Raw genomic sequence first — 19,806 nt, 5'->3', positions numbered from 1 at the left:
ATCTTCTCTTATTCTGGGCAATAATAACAAACCATTTCTTGATCAGATTGGATGTGCAACAAAAAGTGGATTTTATATGAAAACCAGTGATGACCAGCTCAGTGGTTGGACCGAGAATAAGCTCCAAAGCACTTCCCAAAGCCAAACTTGTACCAAAAAAAAGTCATGGTCACTGTTTGGTGATCTGCTGCCAGTCTGATCCACTACAGCTCTCTGAATCCTGGCGAAACCATTACATCTGAGAAGTAGGCTCAGCAAATCAGTGAGATGCACCAAAAATTGCAATGCCTGCAGTCGGAATTGGTCAACATAATGGGTCCAGTTCTTCTCCACAACATCATGCGACCACATGTCGTACAACCAGTGCTTCAAAAGTTGAACGAATTAGGCTATGAGGTTTTGCCTCATCCGCCATATTCACCTGACCTCTCACCAACTACCTACCACTTCTTCAAGCATCTTGACAACTTTCTGCAGGGAAAACGCTTCCACAACCAGCAAGACGCAGAAAATGCTTTCCAAAAGTTTGTTGAATCCTGAAGCATGGATTTTTATGCTTTGGGAATAAACAAACTTCTTTCTCATTGGCAAGAATGTATTGATTGTAATGGTTCGAATTTTGATTAATAAAGATGTGTTTGAGCCTATTTCAGTTCAGTTCAGTTCAGTCGCTCAGTCGTGTCCGACTCTTTGTGACCCCATGAATCGCAGCATGCCAGGCCTCCCTGTCCATCACCAAATCCCAGAGTTCACCCAAACTCATGTCCATCGAGTCAGTGATGCCATCCAGCCATCTCATCCTCTGCCGTCCCCTTCTCCTCGTGCCCCCAGACCCTCCCAACGTCAGGGTCTTTTCCAGTGAGTCAACTCTTCGCATGAGGTGGCCAAAGTATTGGAGTTTCAGCCTCAGCATCAGTCCTTCCAATGAATACCCAGGACTGGTCTCCTTTAGAATGGACTGGTTGGATCTCCTTGCAGTACAAGGGACTCACAAGAGTCTTCTCCAGCACCACAGTTCAAAAGCATCAATTCTTCGGCGCTCAGCTTTCTTCACAGTCCAACTCTCACATCCATACATGACCACTGGAAAAACCATAGCCTTGACTAGACGGACCTTTGTTGGCAAAGTAATGTCTCTGCTTTTCAATATGCTATCTAGGTTGGTCATAACTTTCCCTCCAAGGAGTAAGCGTCTTTTAATTTCATGGCTGCAGTCACCATCTGCAGTGATTTTGGAGCCCAGAAAAATAAAGTCTGCCACTGTTTTCACTGTTTCCCCATCTATTTGCCATGAAGTGATGCGACTGGATGCCATGATCTTAATTTTCTGAATGTTGAGCTTTAAGCCAACCTTTTCACTCTCCTCTTTCACTTTCATCAGGAGACTCTTTAGTTCTTCACTTTCTGCCATAAGGGTGGTGTCATCTGCATATCTGAGGTTATTGATATTTCTCCCAACAATCTTGATTCCAGCTTGTGCTTCCTCCAGCCCAGCATTTCTCATGATGTACTCTGCATATAAGTTAAATAAGCAGGGTGACAATATACAGCCTTGACTTTCTCCTTTTCCTATTTGGAACCAGTCTGTTGTTCCATGTCCAGTTCTAACTGTTGCTTCCTGACCTGCATACAGGTTTCTCGAGAGGCAGGTCAGGTGGTTTGGTATTCCCATCTCCTTCAGAATTTTCCACAGTTTATTGTGATCCACACAGTCAAAGGCTTTGGCATAGTCAATAAAGCAGAAATAGATATTTTTCTGGAACTCTCTTGCTTTTTCGATGATCCAGCAGATGTTGGCAATTTGATCTCTGGTTCCTGTGCCTTTTCTAAAACCAGCTTGAACATCTGGAAGTTCACGGTTCACATATTGCTGAAGCATAGCTTCGAGAATTTTGAGCATTACTTTACTAGCATGTGAGATGAGTGCAATTGTGAGCCTAGTTACAATGATTTAAAATTCACTATCTGAAACCACAATTACATTTGCACCAGCCTAGTAATTCTATATTTATTATATCTTCATGCTTCACATATTAAACATTGAGCTGCTCTTTCAGTATCCTGGAGATGCATGCTTTTGTGTGTGTGTGTGCATGCTCAGTTGTGTCCAACTCTTTGCGACCCCATGGACTGTAGCCCACCAGGCTCCTCTGTACATGAGATTTTTCAGGCAAGAATACTGGAGTGGGTTGCCATTTCCATCTCCAGGGGATCTTCCCGACCCAGGAATTGAACCCATGTCTCTTGCTTCTCCTGCATTGGCAGAATAATTGGTAAATGGTCAGTAATATTTTGTGTTACAACCAATGAAAGATATTTACAGAGACATACCTGGCATTAAGCTTATAATTAAGAGTCTACTCTGTGACCAGGAGTAAAAACAGCCCAGCTTATGTGAACCAGATAAGATTAGGCTGAGTTCCTTGTTCTAACCACCTGTGATATTTGCAATACTAAATCATGCTGGATTTGCAATGCAAAGCCCTGTAAAGAAGTGTCTGTGCCCCAGCATCCTGAGTGGACCTTTTTTTTAAAAAAAAAAAAAAAAAAGTAAGATAAGTGTTCAGTTCTACCTCCTTTACAGTCTTAGTATAGAGCGGGGCCTCTGTTTTTAAACATTTCATGGGAATTATCTGCTACAGCAACTGGCCAGCTGGCCATTTCTCTCCTGTGTCCATACTTACACTTTTGGTGATTACCCTCCATTGGACATTGAAACCTATGAATGGATTTCATCTCCTGTTAAAATGTTCCCCAGGCAACCTGAGATGAGGCACACAATTTACTTAACATTGATTTCTTTCTGAAGACAGCCCCATTAAAATAATAACAAATGATGGAGAGTGGCTGCACAAGACATATTGGGGGTAATAAAATATAGAGCATAGTATGCATGTATTCAAAGTGAAATGTCATCTCCACAATGGCAGGGATTTTTCTCTCTTTTGTTGACAGATGTTCTCCAAGTGTAGGGCTCCATAAATATTTACAGGATAAATGGTTTGTATGACAAAGACCTTACTAACTTACAAGGTTATAAATCCTGCTTTGCTTAGTACTGGTTATACATCCTGGTGGTTCACTATCCCCAAGCCTTTGTAAGGACCAGGATGGAGCCCCTGGCTGTGTTCATTGCACAGCAACCACATGGAATTTGCAGATGCTGAAATCTAAGGAGGTGGCTCTGGGGAGTGTACTTAACAGAGTAAAGGTGTTGATCTAATATTTGACTCTCCTCTCGTCTTCAGCCTCAGAACCAGGCCCTCCTGAGATTCATTCTTCCTCCTCCTCCTTCCCCTGGCCCTAAAATGAAAATTGAAAGCAGCCACAGAGATGCTTGTGTTCATCCTGGCTTCCTGGCCCCTAAAGAGGTGGGAGGGCTGGCATCTCCCTCCAGCATACTTGCATGCCCAAATCACCCCAGATCTCCTTTTTAAATTTTTTTAAATTGAAAAAAAAAAATAAATTGAAGAATAACTGCATTACAGTATTGTGTTGGCTTCTGCCAAACATCAACACAAATCAGCCATAGGTACACCCATGTCCCCTCCCTCTCCCTCCCACCTTCCTCCCCATCCCACCCCTCTAGGTTTTTCCAGACCCCCGGATTGAGTTCCCTGAGTCATACAGCAAATTCCCATTGGCTATCTATTTTACCTATGGTAATTTAAGTTTCCATGTTACTCTCTCCATACATCTCACCCAAATCTCCCTTTTTAATGTGCTGTTTATGTAGAAAGGGATTCTTTTGGAATCTTAGGATATAGCTTTCCTAAAGATCCCTGGCTAAAACTGTTTCTGAAAAGATACCAGAAAACAAGAAACCAGAATCATTTTCCCTTCAAAGTATCTGAAAGCACAGTGTGTCACCATGATGGAACCACTTCAAACACGATCATGCAGAGAATTCCTTCCAGTGCCTCAATGATACATGGGAAAGAAGGAAAGTTAGATGCATATTTATAAACTGTCAGGAACCAGATTGGCCCCAGGAACTTATTTGGTCAACTACCTCATTTTTTAAATAAAAAAAATTTTTTTTAATTGTTGGCTATGCTGAGTCTTCATTGCTATGCAAGCTCTTCTCTAGTTGCAGCGAGCCAGGGGTACTCTCTAGTTGCAGTGCATGGCCTTTTCATTTCGGTGGCTTCTCTTGTTGTGGATCACAGACTCTAGGCCCTCTGGCTTCAGTGGTTGTGGACCCCGGGCTCTAGAGCACACTGGTTTACCTGCTTCATGGTATGTGGAGTCTCTGGAGCAGGAATCGAACCCGTGTCTCCTGAACTGGCAGGTGGACTCTTTACCTCTGAGCCACCAGGGCAGCCCCAGCTACCTCATTTTACCAATGAAGACTGTGTGCAAGCAGAGAGGTTGCATCACTCACTCAGGGCCATATAACCACAAAACCAAAAATTCCAAATTTCCCCACCATGGTCATCCAATCCACCCCACCGCCCCAATACCTTTAGGTTTTATTTTGCATGCAGAGAAGGTACCATTTATGGCCTTAGCTTCCTTTAGACCCTAGGAACACATTTATTAAAAATGTATTTTAAGGTATTGGGGGAAAAAGAAGACTAAAAGATTTAAACTGTTTTAAAGCATCTCTGCCTTCTCTCCCCGACTCTGACCTTCAAGGCACCTGTCATTCCCACAGGCCCATGGAAAATAAATCCTTTCAGCTTATTCTGTCCAAAATATCTAGGCAAAAGAGTTATTAAGCCTTAAAATGTCACAAATGGTTCAGATACTGTTCTTCTAGGACCATTTTCATGAATAGCTCTCTCTCAAGTGACAGGACAGATAGTACATAATACAGTTACTTAAGTTGAGGTGACAGTGGTTCCTGGTATAGAAGGTGATTGCTTCACAGAACTTGTTTCTGAGGCTCCCACAAGTCTCCTCACTGTCTCCCCACATCAACTTTGAGGGTTTGAGGATCTACTGTCCTGGGGCAGCTTCAAGAGTGTCCCCTGTCCCTGACCTGGAGCAAGATAAGTGCAAGGAGTCGGGAGGTCACACAGGGCAGTGGCAGCAAGGTGACAGTGTGTTTGCTAGGCTTTGTCTTTGGGCTCTAGGATAGCACTTAACAAGAAAAATCAATCACAACCTTGTGAGTACTGCCAGCACTAAAAACTGCATTTGAATTTGTCCACTCAGGCAGTCAGTTTCACTATAAAGAGCTCTGGAGCTAGAGGTTTCCATGGAAACAGAGGAGTATGTGGGCAAAAATTGCTTTACAGGGAAATGAATGTTAGCAGTGCCGTTAGATTGGCACTTTATGGCTGCCTAGTTGATGTGAGTTTGTAAGTAATCCAATGAACAGTGACTTTAAGAAAGGAAATACTTTTTCTCTCATAACAAAAGACTTATGGAGATAGGTGGTCCTGGTTGTGGTACAGATGCCCAATGATGTCCAAAACCCCCAGGATCTTTCTCATCTATTGTTCTTTGAATGTTGGCATGTCATCCACAAGCTTATTGCCTCAGGATGCAAAATGGCTGCTATAGCTCCAGGCCTCACATAAACATTCAAGGCGCCAAAAAGAGGAAAGGCAGGAAAAGCCAAGTGTGTCCATTTTACTTCCATTTATGCTGAAATCAAGAGCTTTGCAGGAAGCTCCCACCTCAGCAGATTTCCCCATTGATCAAAATGAAGTCACATAGCCAACTCTAGCTTCACGGACTGCTGAGAACTGGATATCTGGCAAGGGACAGTGGGGACAACTGACACGATTGACTAAGGCTGATATTCACTGTGACCTAGAGCTAGATACGATTGTAAGCTTAACAAAATCGGAATTTGCTAATGGGAACTGCTTTTTTTTTTTTTTTTTGCTTTTATAAAAATTTAAAGTATAGTTAACTTACAGTGTTGTGTTAATTTCTGCTGTACAGAAAGTGACTCCATTTTATATACACACACACACACACACACACACACACACACATTCTTTTTCAAATTCTTTTCCATTCTGGTCTATCACAGGATATTGAGTATAGTTCTCTGTGCTATACAGTAGAATCTTGCTATTTATCCATTCTATATATACCAGTTTACATCTGCTAACCCCAAATGGGAACTGCTTTTTAAAAATAGGTCTCACTGTCACCTGAGGGGGTAGAAGGGGCAAATCATTGTGAGCCTATTTTTGTAGAAAGGGCAGCTCAGGCTCTGAGACATTTCATCTCTTGGAGGAAACAGAACAAAATCATCTAGTGACACTTACTGCAGATTGGGTTACCAGGTACTTATAATAATTCTTTCAAACCGGCAGTCAGTTTGCAGGAATGGGGTAAAACCTGTTTTGCTTTTCTCGTTCCCAGTGTTTTCCTGGCTTGGGTGTCTCAACATGAGAAGGGAAAAGAAACAAGTTTGAAACGGTGTCTAGGACCAAATGTTTGTACGTGAAATTCCCTGCTGAATCCCTTTGATGATTGGAAGATAATCATTAACTAGAGTAACCTGCCTCCGGTTCCTCATCGCCCAGCATAATAATGGTCATAGAGCATCAGGAAAACTAGATGCAAGGGACTTGCTCCTTCTGCACCAGCACACGCGCCCTATTTGGAGACTAATTAAGTTAAATAACAAACCTGGCCACATTGGCTAAGAGAGCTCCCCACTGGGGTTTGCAGATTTTGGAGGGACTTTTCCTCCACATGGCAAAATGGAAGAGAATTTACCATTGTTATCGCTTCTCTTTCCTGGGTTCTGGTCTTTGAAATTACAGCTGCAGTGTTCTTGCCTCTGGGGCACACTCTTGCTTCCTCGAACATTCTTTGGGAACTTTCTACAGTTCCATCTAAGTTCTCACCCTTTTCAAGAGAAATCCTCTACTGCAGTCAGCCTCCCTGCTCCCATAACCCCTTCCTGCTTCAGGTGTGGTCTAGGTGAGGTCAGCAACCTTGCCTGGGAGCTTGTTAGAACTATAGAGTCCTGGTCCCATCCCGGACTCACGGAATCAGAATCTGCATTTTAACAAGAGCACCAGGTAATCTGTGTGCACACTGCAATTTGAGAAGCCTGGCCATAATACACAGGCTTTTCTCCATCCCACCACTTAAAATACCTTCTCTCCGTCCCCCCATCTCCTTTCATTTATTCACTTCCTAACTGTCCTTCAAAGCTTAGCTCATATCCCTTTCTCTCTGTTAAGCCCTCAATATTCTCTCCCTCCACCTTATCCCTATAGATCATGACTTTGAGAATTTAAACAAATGCAAAATATTTCACTATTTAAATGATTCAGGTGTTAAGTCTATTTATTGAGATTATATCTTGTCTTGGGACTTCCCTGGTGGGCCAGTGGTTAAGATTTCGGCTTCCATTGCAGGGGGTGCTGGCTCAATCCCTAATCAAGGAGCCAAGATCTCACATGCCTCACAATCAAAAAACCAAAACATAAACAGAAGCAATACTGCAACAAGTTCAATAAAGACTTTAAACAATGGTCCACATCAAAAAAAGAAAGAAAAATATATGTTCTCTCAAAGTGCCCAGCACAGGCCAAGCACATAATGTAAATTGTCTGATTCGTCAGTATCTGTTTCCTGTTTGAAAGCCTTCCCTTAGTTGTGCATGCTCAGTTGCTGAGTCATGTCCAACTCTGTGCGACCCCATAGACTGTAGCCCACCAAGCTCCTCTGTCCATGGAATTCTCCAGGCAAAAACACTGGAGTGAGTTGCCATTTCCTTCTCCAAGGGTCTTCCTGAATCAGGGATCAAACCCATGTCTCCTGCATTGGCAGGCAGATTCTTTACCACTGCACCACGAGGAAAGCCTGCCTCCCTTAGCTGTACCTTATCTCTTTACGCTTCTTCTGCATCAAAGAAACTCCTATAAGTTTTTGTCTTCTCAACACCTTACATACATCTCCACCCACTCCAGAGATTTCCTGCAGGCCTGGCTCTTATCTGTAACTTAGTGGCTTTCAACTGAATCAAAGCCTGAAAGAGGCCTCTAACCATTTGTTTGTATTTTGACTTTGTACCAAAAAAAAATCCCTAACTTCTAAATTTGGACAGGGAATTTTGTTAGAAAAATTTACTTTTTTAGATATGGGATGTTTTTCTGCTCCACCATGGTACCCACAGGAAATTTGGGATTGCTTCTGTCTCTCTTGTGGACATGCTATGTAGCAGTATCTCTGTTACTGGCCCCAGACCCTGAGACAAGAGCCACATCTCTGAGTCTGCCATCTCCCCAAATTCCAGGTGGGAGGGGGGCACGCATCCTAACTACCTATAATTTTCCAAACCTTTTCAGGAGATTATAGAATCTTTCGTAATGCCTATTGCAAGGGAGTAGAGCTAGGACAACAGGAACTCCACACTGACTTTCAACTTCCTGGTTTCTATTCCATGTCACCTCTGCCCGCCTTGAACAGCTTTAGCTCCATCCTGACTCTATATAGCCTTCAAGTCTGTTGTTTATCTTATCAGCTTTAAGTACTAAAATACCCAGGATCTTAATAACTCAAAAGCCATTTTTCCTCAGAGCTATTATCTCCATGGGTATCATAAAAAGAAGGAAGAGGGAGACTTCCCTGGCGGTCCAGTAGTTAAGACTCCACACTTCCAGTGCAGGGGATGTGGGTTCAGTCCCTCGCCAGGGAGCTAAGATGCCACATGCTGAGCAGTGCAGCAAAAAAAAAAAAAAAAATTAAAGAATGAATATATGTATATGTATAATCAAATCACTTTGCTGTATACTTGAAACTAACATGACATTGTAAATCAACTCTACTCCAATAATTTTTTTTAAAACCTAAAAAAAAGTCATTTTTGTGTTCATTGATCATCAAATGGCTTTTTTCTTTCTCAAAGCAGAAATTTGTGCTACCACCAGAATGGTGGGGCAAATGAGTGGGTGAAATACATTGCTGAAGGAAATCACCACGTGTCAGCTAACCTGACATTAACTGCATTAGATTCTTGCTCTGTTACATGTGTGTTTGGCATGATATTGGAGTGACCTTTCGCATTCCATCTGGCTGGACAGTCACCTACTCAGGGCATTTTGGACGGTTACTTGCTCATGCTGGCCGTGGTTGATAGTAAGCTAGCAAAGACCTCCACTTCACAGGGCCTGTGAGCAGGACACTTCACTCTGAAAAGGGGTCTGTGGTGAGGCAGGCTTTCTGTGGCTTAGCCCATTTTGTTTATTTCCTTAAGAAAGATCATGTATCCTCAGTAGGGAGGTGGTTGCATCAGAGCTCGACCTTTAGGTTGGGGCCAAGCAACATAGCATGAGCTTTATTGTGCTCTCATCTCTTCATGCTCACAGCGCAGCCCCATAGGACTCTTTCACAACAGACACCTCTGTTCAAGGACCAGCGAAGGCAATCAGCTAAACTAATCAAACTATTTACACCAAACCACCAGAGACTTGCTTTGCATGTTTGACATATCTTAATTTATTTCAATTCAGTGTAAAAAATTTATTTAAAGAACCAAATCCAAATACCATATGCTGTCACTTATATGTAGAATCTAAAATGTGTCACAAATGAATGTGTCTTTGAAACAGAGATTCACGGACATAGACAACAGACTTGTGGTTGCCAAGGCAGGGCTGGGTTGCGGGAGGGTGGACTGGGAGTGTGGGATTAGCAAATGCAAACGACCACATACAGAATGGATAATCAGCAAAGTCCTACTGTGGTAGCACAGGGAACTATGTTCAATATCCTGTGATTACTGTAATGGAAAAGAATATAAAAAGAATGTATATATGTATATAACTGAGTCCCTTTGCTATACAGCAGAAATTAACACAACACTGGAAATCAACTATAGTAAAAAAAAAAATAATAATAATAATAATTAGAAAAGAGAACCAAATCCATCCAAAACATCAGTACGTAAATAACCTTATTATATGCTACAAGTACAGGAGAGGGAATTTGGGTGTGTTCTGATAAAGGCCTAATGGGCAGGGAGCCCCTCTCTGCCACCCGCAGTCACTCCTTTCTCCCCAGTGGAAATGCTGTTTCCTCATTCCTAAGGCTTCAGCAGGTTTCAGAAGCTGGGAGGCCGTCTTCTTCGCGGTATGTGTGCTAATGTATTACTCTGAGCTGGGAATGGGACCTGAAGGGATATTGGAGAGGGCAGACCTATGAGAGAACATGAAGCAGCCACTGTCCACCCCCACCCCTCCACCATGTCATCTCCTTCCTTCCTAATGTACTGTGCATTGGGGGGAAGGACAGTGAGACCAGGACCCTCTTCCTCGATGGTCTCCTCTGCACACTTTTCACGAGCACTCTTCACTTTTTATTTGCTGATCAATAAAGCCAAGGGTAGGTCTTGCCTGTTCCCAGCGATAAAGAACTGCACGCATAACTGGTCTTTATCCAGCCCAACAAGCGCCGTTTCTCTTTGTTTTTCACAGTGTTTCTGAGAGATAAGAGGAAACCGCCCAGACATGATGCATGACCGGGGAGGTTTTGCAATATTTTATAAACTCATTCTCTATTGGGAGCTGTGGATTAGGGGTGGAAAGGAAAAGAGAGGGCACCACATAGAACCAAAGTTGATTTTTTTTTCCTAGGTTAAAAACAAGCAGGTGGATGGGACTTCCCTTGGTGGTCCAGTGTGGTTAGGACACCACACTTTCACTGCAGGGGGCAAAGGTTCAATCCCTGGTCAGAGAACTAAGATCTCCTATGCGGCACTGTGTGGTCAAAAAATAGAGGAAAAAAAAGAAAAACAAGCAGGTGGAGGAAAAGGAGACATGAATATATGTTCAACGGAGGAAAAAGTAATCCAGTTTTCAGTTATCCGCACAGAAGTCAAATAGGGAAAACTTTGGTCATTCAAATGAGCACATACCCTGAAACTCCGTGGCCTTTTCCTGTCACAAAAATTGTCTCTGTTGTATGGATTCAAGACCAGAAGAGGCAAACAGGACCTTAGTTCAGGTGAAGAGCCAAATATACTCCCAGGGAATTATGGATGGTACCAGAATAGACTCCTTTTAAGTTCATGCCTTTTGAGGCTCTTGGCAAGTTTCTGAGAGTGAGCCAGGATGGTGGGGTTGATATGAGACTGATAATGCAAGATATTAGGTAGAGTCAGACCAAATGTGAGATCAGTTGATGCCAATAAAGGCACAGAGAAAGATGTTTTTAGTGGCAAATTGAAATTTTGGTAGCAATTTGATAGATGCAGAGTGGAAAATATAAGAGAAATGGGCTATTCAGCTAAGGAAAGACCTGGGGCTAAGCCTTGAAATGATGGTGGGAAGGTGTCGAAAGATAGGTCTTTGGGAATGTTAGGAAGGAGTAAACCCAAGAGGCAAAAATAGGTACCTAATAAAAAGAGAAATTTAAGTTGAAACTCATGGCATACCTGTAATTGTTTCTGAGCAACCAAATGGAAAATGGGGACCCAAAGTCTTAATGAAGCTGATGTGTTACATGCTCTGCCCTACAGCTTCTTTCCACGCCTGCCTGGGCTCATGAACTTTTCTTTTTTAATTAAAGAAAAAATTTAAGTTGTTTTACAATGTTTCAGATGTACAGCAAAGTGATTCAGTTATATTTTATATATATATATATGTATTCCTTTTTTCAGATTATTTTCTCTTATAGGTTATTAAAAAATACTGAAGATAGTTCCTTGTGCTATACAGTAGATCCTTGTTGGTTATCTATTTTATATATAGTAATATATATCTGTTAATCCCAAATTCCTAATTCATCTGCCCCCCCTTTCCCCTTTGGTAACAATAAGTTTGTTTACTCTGTCAGTGAGTCTATTTCTGTTTTGTAAACAAGTTCATTTATGTCATTTTTTAGATTGTGCATATAAATTATATCATATGATATTTGTTTTTCTCTGTCTGACTTTCTTCACTTAGTATGATAATCTCTAGGTCCATCCATGTTGCTGCAAATGACATTGCTTCATTTTTTTATGGCTGAGAAATATTTCATTATATATATAAACCACATCTTTATACATTCCTCTGCCAATAAACATTTAGGTTGCTTCCTTGTCTTGGCTGTCGTGAACAGTGCTGCTGTGAACATTGGGGTGCATGTATCTTTTCAAATTAGAGTTTTCTCCAAACGTATATGGTATTTCTATTTTGAGTTTCTGAAGGAACCTCCACGCTGTTCTCCATAGTGGCTATACCAATTTATATTCCACCAACTGTCTAAGAGGGTTGGTTCCATTTTCTCCACACCCTCTCCAGCATTTATTATTTGCAGACTTTTTGATGATGGTCATTCTGACGTGAGGTGGGCTTGTGAACTTTGATTGCTCTATTATAGACTTTTGTCTAAAAAAAATGTTTCCCAGGCTTTCTAGAGTTCCCCCACAATACCTAATAGAGGGCCTCACTGGACTAGTAGCTCAGTAATGGTAATTGGCAAATTAATGAACAACTTCCTTTTTATGTAATTATTTTTCCAAATTAAATGCTAGATTTGAAGAGGCCAAATCCTGGATTATAGTTTGCCCTTCTGTGCGTGCATGGATGCTAAGTTGCTTCAGTCATGTCTGACTCTTTGCGACCCTATGGACCATAGTCCACCAGGATCCTCTGTCCTGGGGATTCTCTAGGCAAAAATACTGGAGTGGGTTGCCATTTCCTTCTCCAGGGATCTCCCCAACCCTGGAATCTAACCTGTGTCTCTTAGTCTCCTGCATTGGCAGGTGGGTTCTTTACCACTAGCGCCACCTGGGAAGCCCTTCTAATGTTGGGTAAATCAGCCCCTTCTAATGTTGGGTAAATCATGATTTAAGAAATCATTAGTTATTTCTAAAGGATTGGGTGAGTCAGATGGCAGATACCACATAGGAAAATTTGATGTGTGAGTCTTTAGAGAAAAAACAAAACCCAATAGACTTGACTCCAGATTCATTCATTCAGGCCAAGGCTGAACTGTAGGTGATTTTTCTTTTTTTTTTTTGGTTACTCTGACTAGTACTTTTCTTACATAGGTTTGCCTTTTTGGAAGGTTGGCTTCATGGGAGTAAAGGTCTTGTCATCCTGTTTACTGTTGTCTCCAGCATCTGGGACAGGCTTTCCTGCCATGTGATACTAAGGGCTTAGGAAATAATTTCGGAAGGAAGGGGAAACAGCTGGGGGGTGGGCGGGGTGGAGTAAAGGAAAGAGGAGAGGGAGGACTCTGCTTTTCATGCCAGTACACCTGGCTCTTACTCACTCATCAGTTACCAAAGGCCCCCTCAGGCTCAGCATTAGGAACCAAGGATACCAAAATGATGAGATGTCAGGGTCTTTGCATCTGATCATCCACTAGAGAGAAAGAGAGAAAGAACACAGTGGGTGCTGTGCCAAGAGTAACGGGGACATGAGAGGGTGCTAAATGGAGTATCCAGTCAGCCCTGAGGCTGAGTGGGTGGCAGAGAACATTGCATACCTGAGCGGAACCCTAATAATTGCAGTGATGCTTTGTAGGCTTGAGAACATTTTAATCTCTATAGCCCTCCAACTTACAGTGGGGAAATTGAATAAAATATGGGAGACGGCATGTCATGCATTGCCTTTTGGCCATTCTCGATTCAGTCATTTTGTTTTTGATGTGGGATCTTCATTCCCCAACCAGGGCTGGAACCCCTGCCCCTTGCAGTGGAAGCAGGGAGTCTTAACCGCTGGACCAAAGGGAAGTGCCCAGAGTCATTTTGATAGTGAAAATTCTTTTGTATTGGTCCTTACTGGACTTTGGTTTCCTTCTGCTCTGCTGTGCTGTGCTCAGACGAGTCTCACTTTTTGCAACCCTATGGACTATAGCCCACCAGGCTCCTCTGTCCATGGGAATCTCCAGGCAAGAATACTTGAACGAGTTGCCATTTCCTCCTCCAGGAGATCTTCCCCACGCAGGGATAGAACCCATGTATCTTGTGTCTCCTGCCTTGGCAGGCACCTAGGAAGCCCTTCAGAGACTGCAAAAGCAGGCTCTGTTGAATCTGTCGTGTAGCAGTTGTCATAGAATTGTGGCTTTATAAGCACAATCAAAATGACACAAACTGAAGGCCCATTGTCTGAGCCAGACCCATGCCATATATCAGGAGTAACAGCTTTGTTAAGCATGGTCACTTAGGACCAGTCTTTGTTCTTTTCTGAGCAACTGCTTGTTCTTGTGACAAGGATTAATGACATAACAGCTGTAAGGTGGTCTTTGCCTTTTACAAAAGCCTATAGCAGTAAAGATTTGTGTTTGCCATCAGAACAGCAAATTTTCTGAAGAGGGGAGATAAACTTGACAGCAGAGAGAGAATCAGTGGTTTAAAAAAAAAAAAAAGGTGTGGTGGGCTGAGCTTATTTACAAAGAAGAAGAGGAGTGTGGGGGGTTTATGCTGATGGACTATTTAAGCAAGAAAATGTGGTGTCAGAGGAATAATGAAGATCGTGACTTTACTTCTGCTTCTTGATTTCCTTACTCAGGTGCTGACCCCAGCCCAGATCAAATCAATTTGTCAGGCCATCCTGGACTCTGGGAAACAGTATGCCATGAAAAAGAGGAAGCCATTCCCGCTGATGTATTCTTACTATGGAACCGAATACTTGGGTGAGTGAAGGTTTTGGCCAAGGCCTGGAGGAGGAAGGCAGTCTCTAATAGCCGCTTTTACATAGGTCATCACTATCACTGGGAACCTTTTAAAAAGCCATTTGAAAATAAATATTGATGGATACTTCAAAGCATAATTTCATATTTATTTTCAGAATCTACCTGTCAGAAAGGTAACTGTTTTAACAAGTGTGTGTATGTGTGTGTGAGAGAGAGTCAGTCAGTCATGTCTGACTCTATGCAACCCACCCCATGGACTGTAGTCCACCAGACTCCTCTGTCCATGGGATTTCCCAGGCAAGAATACTAGAGTGGGTAGCCCTTCCCTTCTCCAGGGGATCTTCCTGACCCAGGGATCAAAGCCAGGTCTCCTGCATTGGCAGGCGGATTCTTTACCACTGATCCACCAGGGAATTTCACTCAAGACTAAAATACTTTATTCTTGATTGTGAATTCATTGGCCTATTTTTGCTGAAAGTTGAACAGCTTATACAATCACTGCCAGTAGTACCTGTGCACAGGGAAACAGGATTCAGCCACTGACATCTTCAAGTTTTTAATATTAATGGATTAACTTCAAACTGGTCCTCTTCCCAATTGAATTAACAATGCTTCTCTTGTCTGTATAGGAGCAGCTCATGGCCTATCGTCCATCCTCCAGATGCTTCTTTCTTACCATGAGCACCTCAAGCCCTCGGACCAGGAGCTGGTGTGGCAGAGCGTGGACTTCCTTATGGAGCAGGAACAGAACTGCAACTGGCCCCCTGAGCTCGGCGAGGCCATCGAGAGGGAGAATGAGCTGGTGCACTGGTGCCATGGAGCCCCAGGTCTCACTCCCATTCTTATCTGAAAACATTGCCTTTCAGCGGGCTTAGCCAAACACACATGCCTTTTCTGAGAAGTGAGGGTATTTCTCACCTTACACCATTACCACAGGAGGTGAAAAGGTCAAGAGGAAACTTTTCAAAGGCAGAAAAGTCTCCATCAGTTAAAGATCTCTAGAAATGATCCTGTGTTTAAAATATAAATGATCAGTATCTATTTGCATACAAATTAAACTAGTGTTCTCCAATAAAATATAATATGAGCCACAAATGAAATAACTGTTTAGTAGCCCTAGTAAAACCACAGAAACAGGTGAAATTAATTATCATAATAGATATACCCCCCAGTATACCCCAAGGGGCTTCCCTGGTAGCTCAGACAGTAAAGAATCTGCCTGCAATGCAAGAGACTGGAGTTCGATCCCTGGGTCAGGAAGATCCCCTGGAGTAGGAAACGGCAACCCATTCCTATATTTCTTGCCTGGGAAATTCCATGGCCAGAGAAGCCTGGCAGGCTATAGTCCATGGGGTCGCAAAGAGTTGAACACGACTGAGTGACTAACACTTTCAGTACACCCCAAATGTTATTTCAACATGCAGCCAATTTAAAAATCTAGTAGGATTTCACAGTTTTGAAATATTGTCTTTGAAATCCCGTGTATATGTTAGACTTACAACCCATCCTGATTCAGACTAGCCATGTTGCAGGTGCTCAGGGGTTTCATGGGACAGTGCAGGTCTGGAACCTCACAGTTCAAAACGTGGTCCCTGGACCAGTGGCATGGGCCACCTGGACACTTGTTGGATATCGAGAATCTCAGGCCCCACCCCAGCCCCAGGGATTCCCAATCCACATTTCAACAAGGTCCCTAGTCGATTTGTATGCACAATAAGGTTTAAGATGGACTGTTCTGTAATTCGTCTTCAAATGACAGTTTCCATTATCACCTAATGAAAAGTCTAGAGAAATGAGAAGCCATTTGGGGTGAACTCTCTGGAATTGAGCCTAGAAACTTATCAGACCCCATCTTTTCACTTTCTTTCTTTCTTTTTAACCCCATTATACCACTAATTAGGCCTTAGAGAAGATGCAATTCAAAATAAATTAAATTCAGAGAAAACAATTAATTTTGGTCTATTGGCCAGAGGAGAGACTTAAAATACTGAAATAATGCACATTTTTGATTAGCAGTGTATTTAATTTTCAAGGCTATGCTTCAATGCCATGAGTGAATACAGCTTTAAAATATATTTAATTTGTCTTTAGTTTGTTACCTGATTTTTATTACTTCCTTTCCCCTCCTTACCTATGTAATGTTCTTTAATCCAAGTGGAATTTCATTTTTTATTTCCATACAGTCTGAGATGACAAATAATAGAAGTCTTAGTCCATTGGCTAGATTTTCTCTGCCTGCCACTTTTACTTAAGGGAGGACTTCAAAGGCTCCTGTGTGTGCTTGTACCACCACCAGGGCATTGTACATTATGTCCAGGCTAATTCCCACCAGTGATCATTTGAGTCCATTTTTTTTTCTGGCTTTGAACTTTTTCTTGAAGAAAAACAGCACTTATTTACCATTCTGGAAATGATATTTCTTCATGTTATGCTCAACACTCTCATTTCCTATTCCCTTTGATCATTAGCAATGGTGGCCATTGGATATCCTTCAAGCACCCCAGGATCCTTGAATTTTGGAAATGTCCCAAATTAAATACAGCCTATTTTAAAAGGATCCAATGTATAGTAAAAGCCCTGTAAAGAGTGGGCAGATTGTCTGCTAAAATAAGTGGCTGGGTCACTTAATTGATATAGGGGTCTTGAAAGATAGTTACTCCATTCTTACTGTACATCCCATCTGTCTTTGTAAATCATGGACCATAACAGTACAGCATAGGATTCATTACCCTGAGGACTTTATTCTCATATATCATTCATGTTCAGTGTCTTGGTAAGATTAAATGTAGGTTGCAAAGCAAAAGCATTCAACCCACGTATTCACCAGACTGCCAAAAATAAGCCAGTTCACAAATGAATAAACAACCAAATGGAGCCCATTATGTCTGCTACCACTTCCATTCTCAAGGGTATCGGTCTTCCTTTTAAGAGATGTGGTAAAAATAGCACCAAGAGGGATTACGAATCTGGTAAGTGCAGGTTAAAAATCAAGATTCCTCTGAAGTTGGCAACAGTAAGCTCTCCAAAAATTCTAAAGCAGGAGATGACCTAGAAAAATAATTCTCACTTGTATGAGGAAAGCATTTTATTTGAGAGTAGATTTATGAACAGTACAGATGGTTTGGGGCAGCAGGCTGATTCTGTGATTAAAAACCTGCCAGATATAGTCCACAATGTGGAATTTCTTCAATGATATCTTATCTCCCACTATAATTGTTTCCTGTTGAATTTCCTTCAACCCACCTCTACAGGTGACAGCCTTAGTTATCATTTATGCAGTGTGAATATACTTCTGGGCTCTTAAGTTAATAACTCTGGATTCCAATTGTAGCTCCAACACTAACCAGTTAAGTAACCTTGAGAAAACCACTTTGTTTCTTTTGTGCTTTTTTGTTTCTTCATCTGTGAAAGGAGTAGGTGGAGATGGAGTAGGAAAACTTTTTTTTTTTTTAAATCACTACAGAAACCTTTTATCCTGTGGTCCCTTGCCGTTCCTGAGGGATATGGCCCCAACAATTTGCAGACACTCACATTTATAAATACCTAGTGAAACGTCGAGTTTTTCTCACTAGATGCAGGCAGATTCACCTGACCCCTTCCTCACCTTAGTGATTCTGAAATACAAGATGAAAACTATTTACAAAATCATTAAAACAAATGCCATGGCTAAAATAAAGTCTGGATGGCATTATGTTACATCATTATTGTGGTCACACTGACAGTTCATTTCCTTTACTCTGGGTGAAACACAGCTGTAGCTTTTTTTTTTTTTTTTAATCATTTCATGAGGGCTCCTGGATAGGTGACTTTTTTCTTTGTTGTTTGTTTTTTTATTGAAGTATAGTGAATTACAAGGGTGACTTTGAATAGATAACAGCAGGGATTTGTACATGCGGGTGTCTTTGACCACTAAGCTTTGTAGTGTACACTGTACAGTGCCTGCTTCAGTGCAATCACAGATCCCAGAATGAACCTGTGTGCTGATTCTACAGGATGTTGAAATAATATGTACCAAGTCTGACTATTATGAGGCTCTGCTAGATCACATGTTTTCAAAGATTCAGTCTCCCAAACCATATTTCTTAAGTAATAATTCCTTTTCCTAGTTGTATTAATACTTGGCAAAGACATATATCATTGCTGCCTGGCAGTTTCATGTCAGTGGACAATAATCAGTGTTTCCATGATGACATGACAGTGTTCCCAGCAAAAGCAAAGAAAGCCAACATCCTTTCCTTTTAGATTAAGCCACCTGATTGTGGACTTCTCTAGGTTATGTAAGAAGACAATAGGTTTAGGAGTTTTTCAAGGTCCCTTCCATGTACCATTCTTTGATCTGAGCTGCAGGAAGAGGCCCTTTCTCTCTGACCAGAACCCCAGGATCAATATCCATTAAGCTGCCAGGGGCTAGTGGCCTGGTTTAGCAATGGGACCATCTCAGCCCATCTTCCTTCCACATATCTCATCTCCACTTCAGCATCCGCCTGCACTGGGGTGAGAAATGAGACATTACAGGGTCAGCAGGCATTTGTGGAGGCCTTGACATGGGTCAAACACCATGACATAGATTGGAGAACAAAAATGAACATGACAGAGTACCTGCCCTTAGTTAGCTGGCACAATATGAGGGGCGGCAGACATGAGAACAGGTAATTTTAACAGATTTACCGATACAGAAAACAAACTAGTGGGTACCAATGGGGTACCAGAGGGCTTCCCTGGTGGCTCAGTGGTAAAGAATCTGCCTGCCAATGGAGGAAACATGGGTTCGATCCCTGGGTTGGGAAGATCCCCTGGAGAAGGAAATGGCAACCCACTCCAGTATTCTTGCCTGGAGAATCCCATTGACAGAGGAGCCTGGCAGACTACAGTCTATGGGGTTACAAAGAGTTGGACACAACTGAGCGACTGAACATGAGCACAGTGGGTACCAGAGGGTGGGCAGAAGGGAGGAGGGGCAAGATAGGGCTAGGGGATTAGGAGATACAAACCACCATGTATAAAATTGCTAAGCAACAACGATATGTTGTATGTTGTTCAGTTGCTAAGTTGTGTCTTACTCTTTGCGACCCCATGGACTGTAGCCTGCCAGGCTCCTCTGTCCATGGGATTCTCTAGGCAAGAATACTGGAGTGCATTGCTATTCCCTTCTCCAGGGGATCTTCGTGACTCAGGGATCCAACCGGGTCTCCTGCATTGCAGGCAGACTCTTTACCATCTGAGCCACCAGGGAAGCCCATATGTTGTACAGCACAGGGA

General features: G+C 42.3%; 1 protein-coding gene across 1 annotated transcript in view; it reads left to right on the top strand.

Annotated features, from left to right (window-relative positions):
* The window catches only part of LANCL3 (LanC like family member 3), a 121,886-nt gene that overhangs the window by 82,310 nt on the left and 19,770 nt on the right, over positions 1-19,806 (top strand). The window contains exons 2-3 of the mRNA XM_070785355.1: positions 14,424-14,547; positions 15,177-15,374. Coding sequence (XP_070641456.1) covers positions 14,424-14,547; positions 15,177-15,374 — 322 coding nt within the window. The remainder of the gene's footprint in view (positions 1-14,423; positions 14,548-15,176; positions 15,375-19,806) is intronic.

The sequence above is a fragment of the Bos indicus genome, chromosome X (genome assembly GCF_029378745.1).
Source record: "Bos indicus isolate NIAB-ARS_2022 breed Sahiwal x Tharparkar chromosome X, NIAB-ARS_B.indTharparkar_mat_pri_1.0, whole genome shotgun sequence".
Classification (NCBI taxonomy): domain Eukaryota; kingdom Metazoa; phylum Chordata; class Mammalia; order Artiodactyla; family Bovidae; genus Bos; species Bos indicus.
This window is presented reverse-complemented; position numbering and strand designations above follow the sequence as displayed.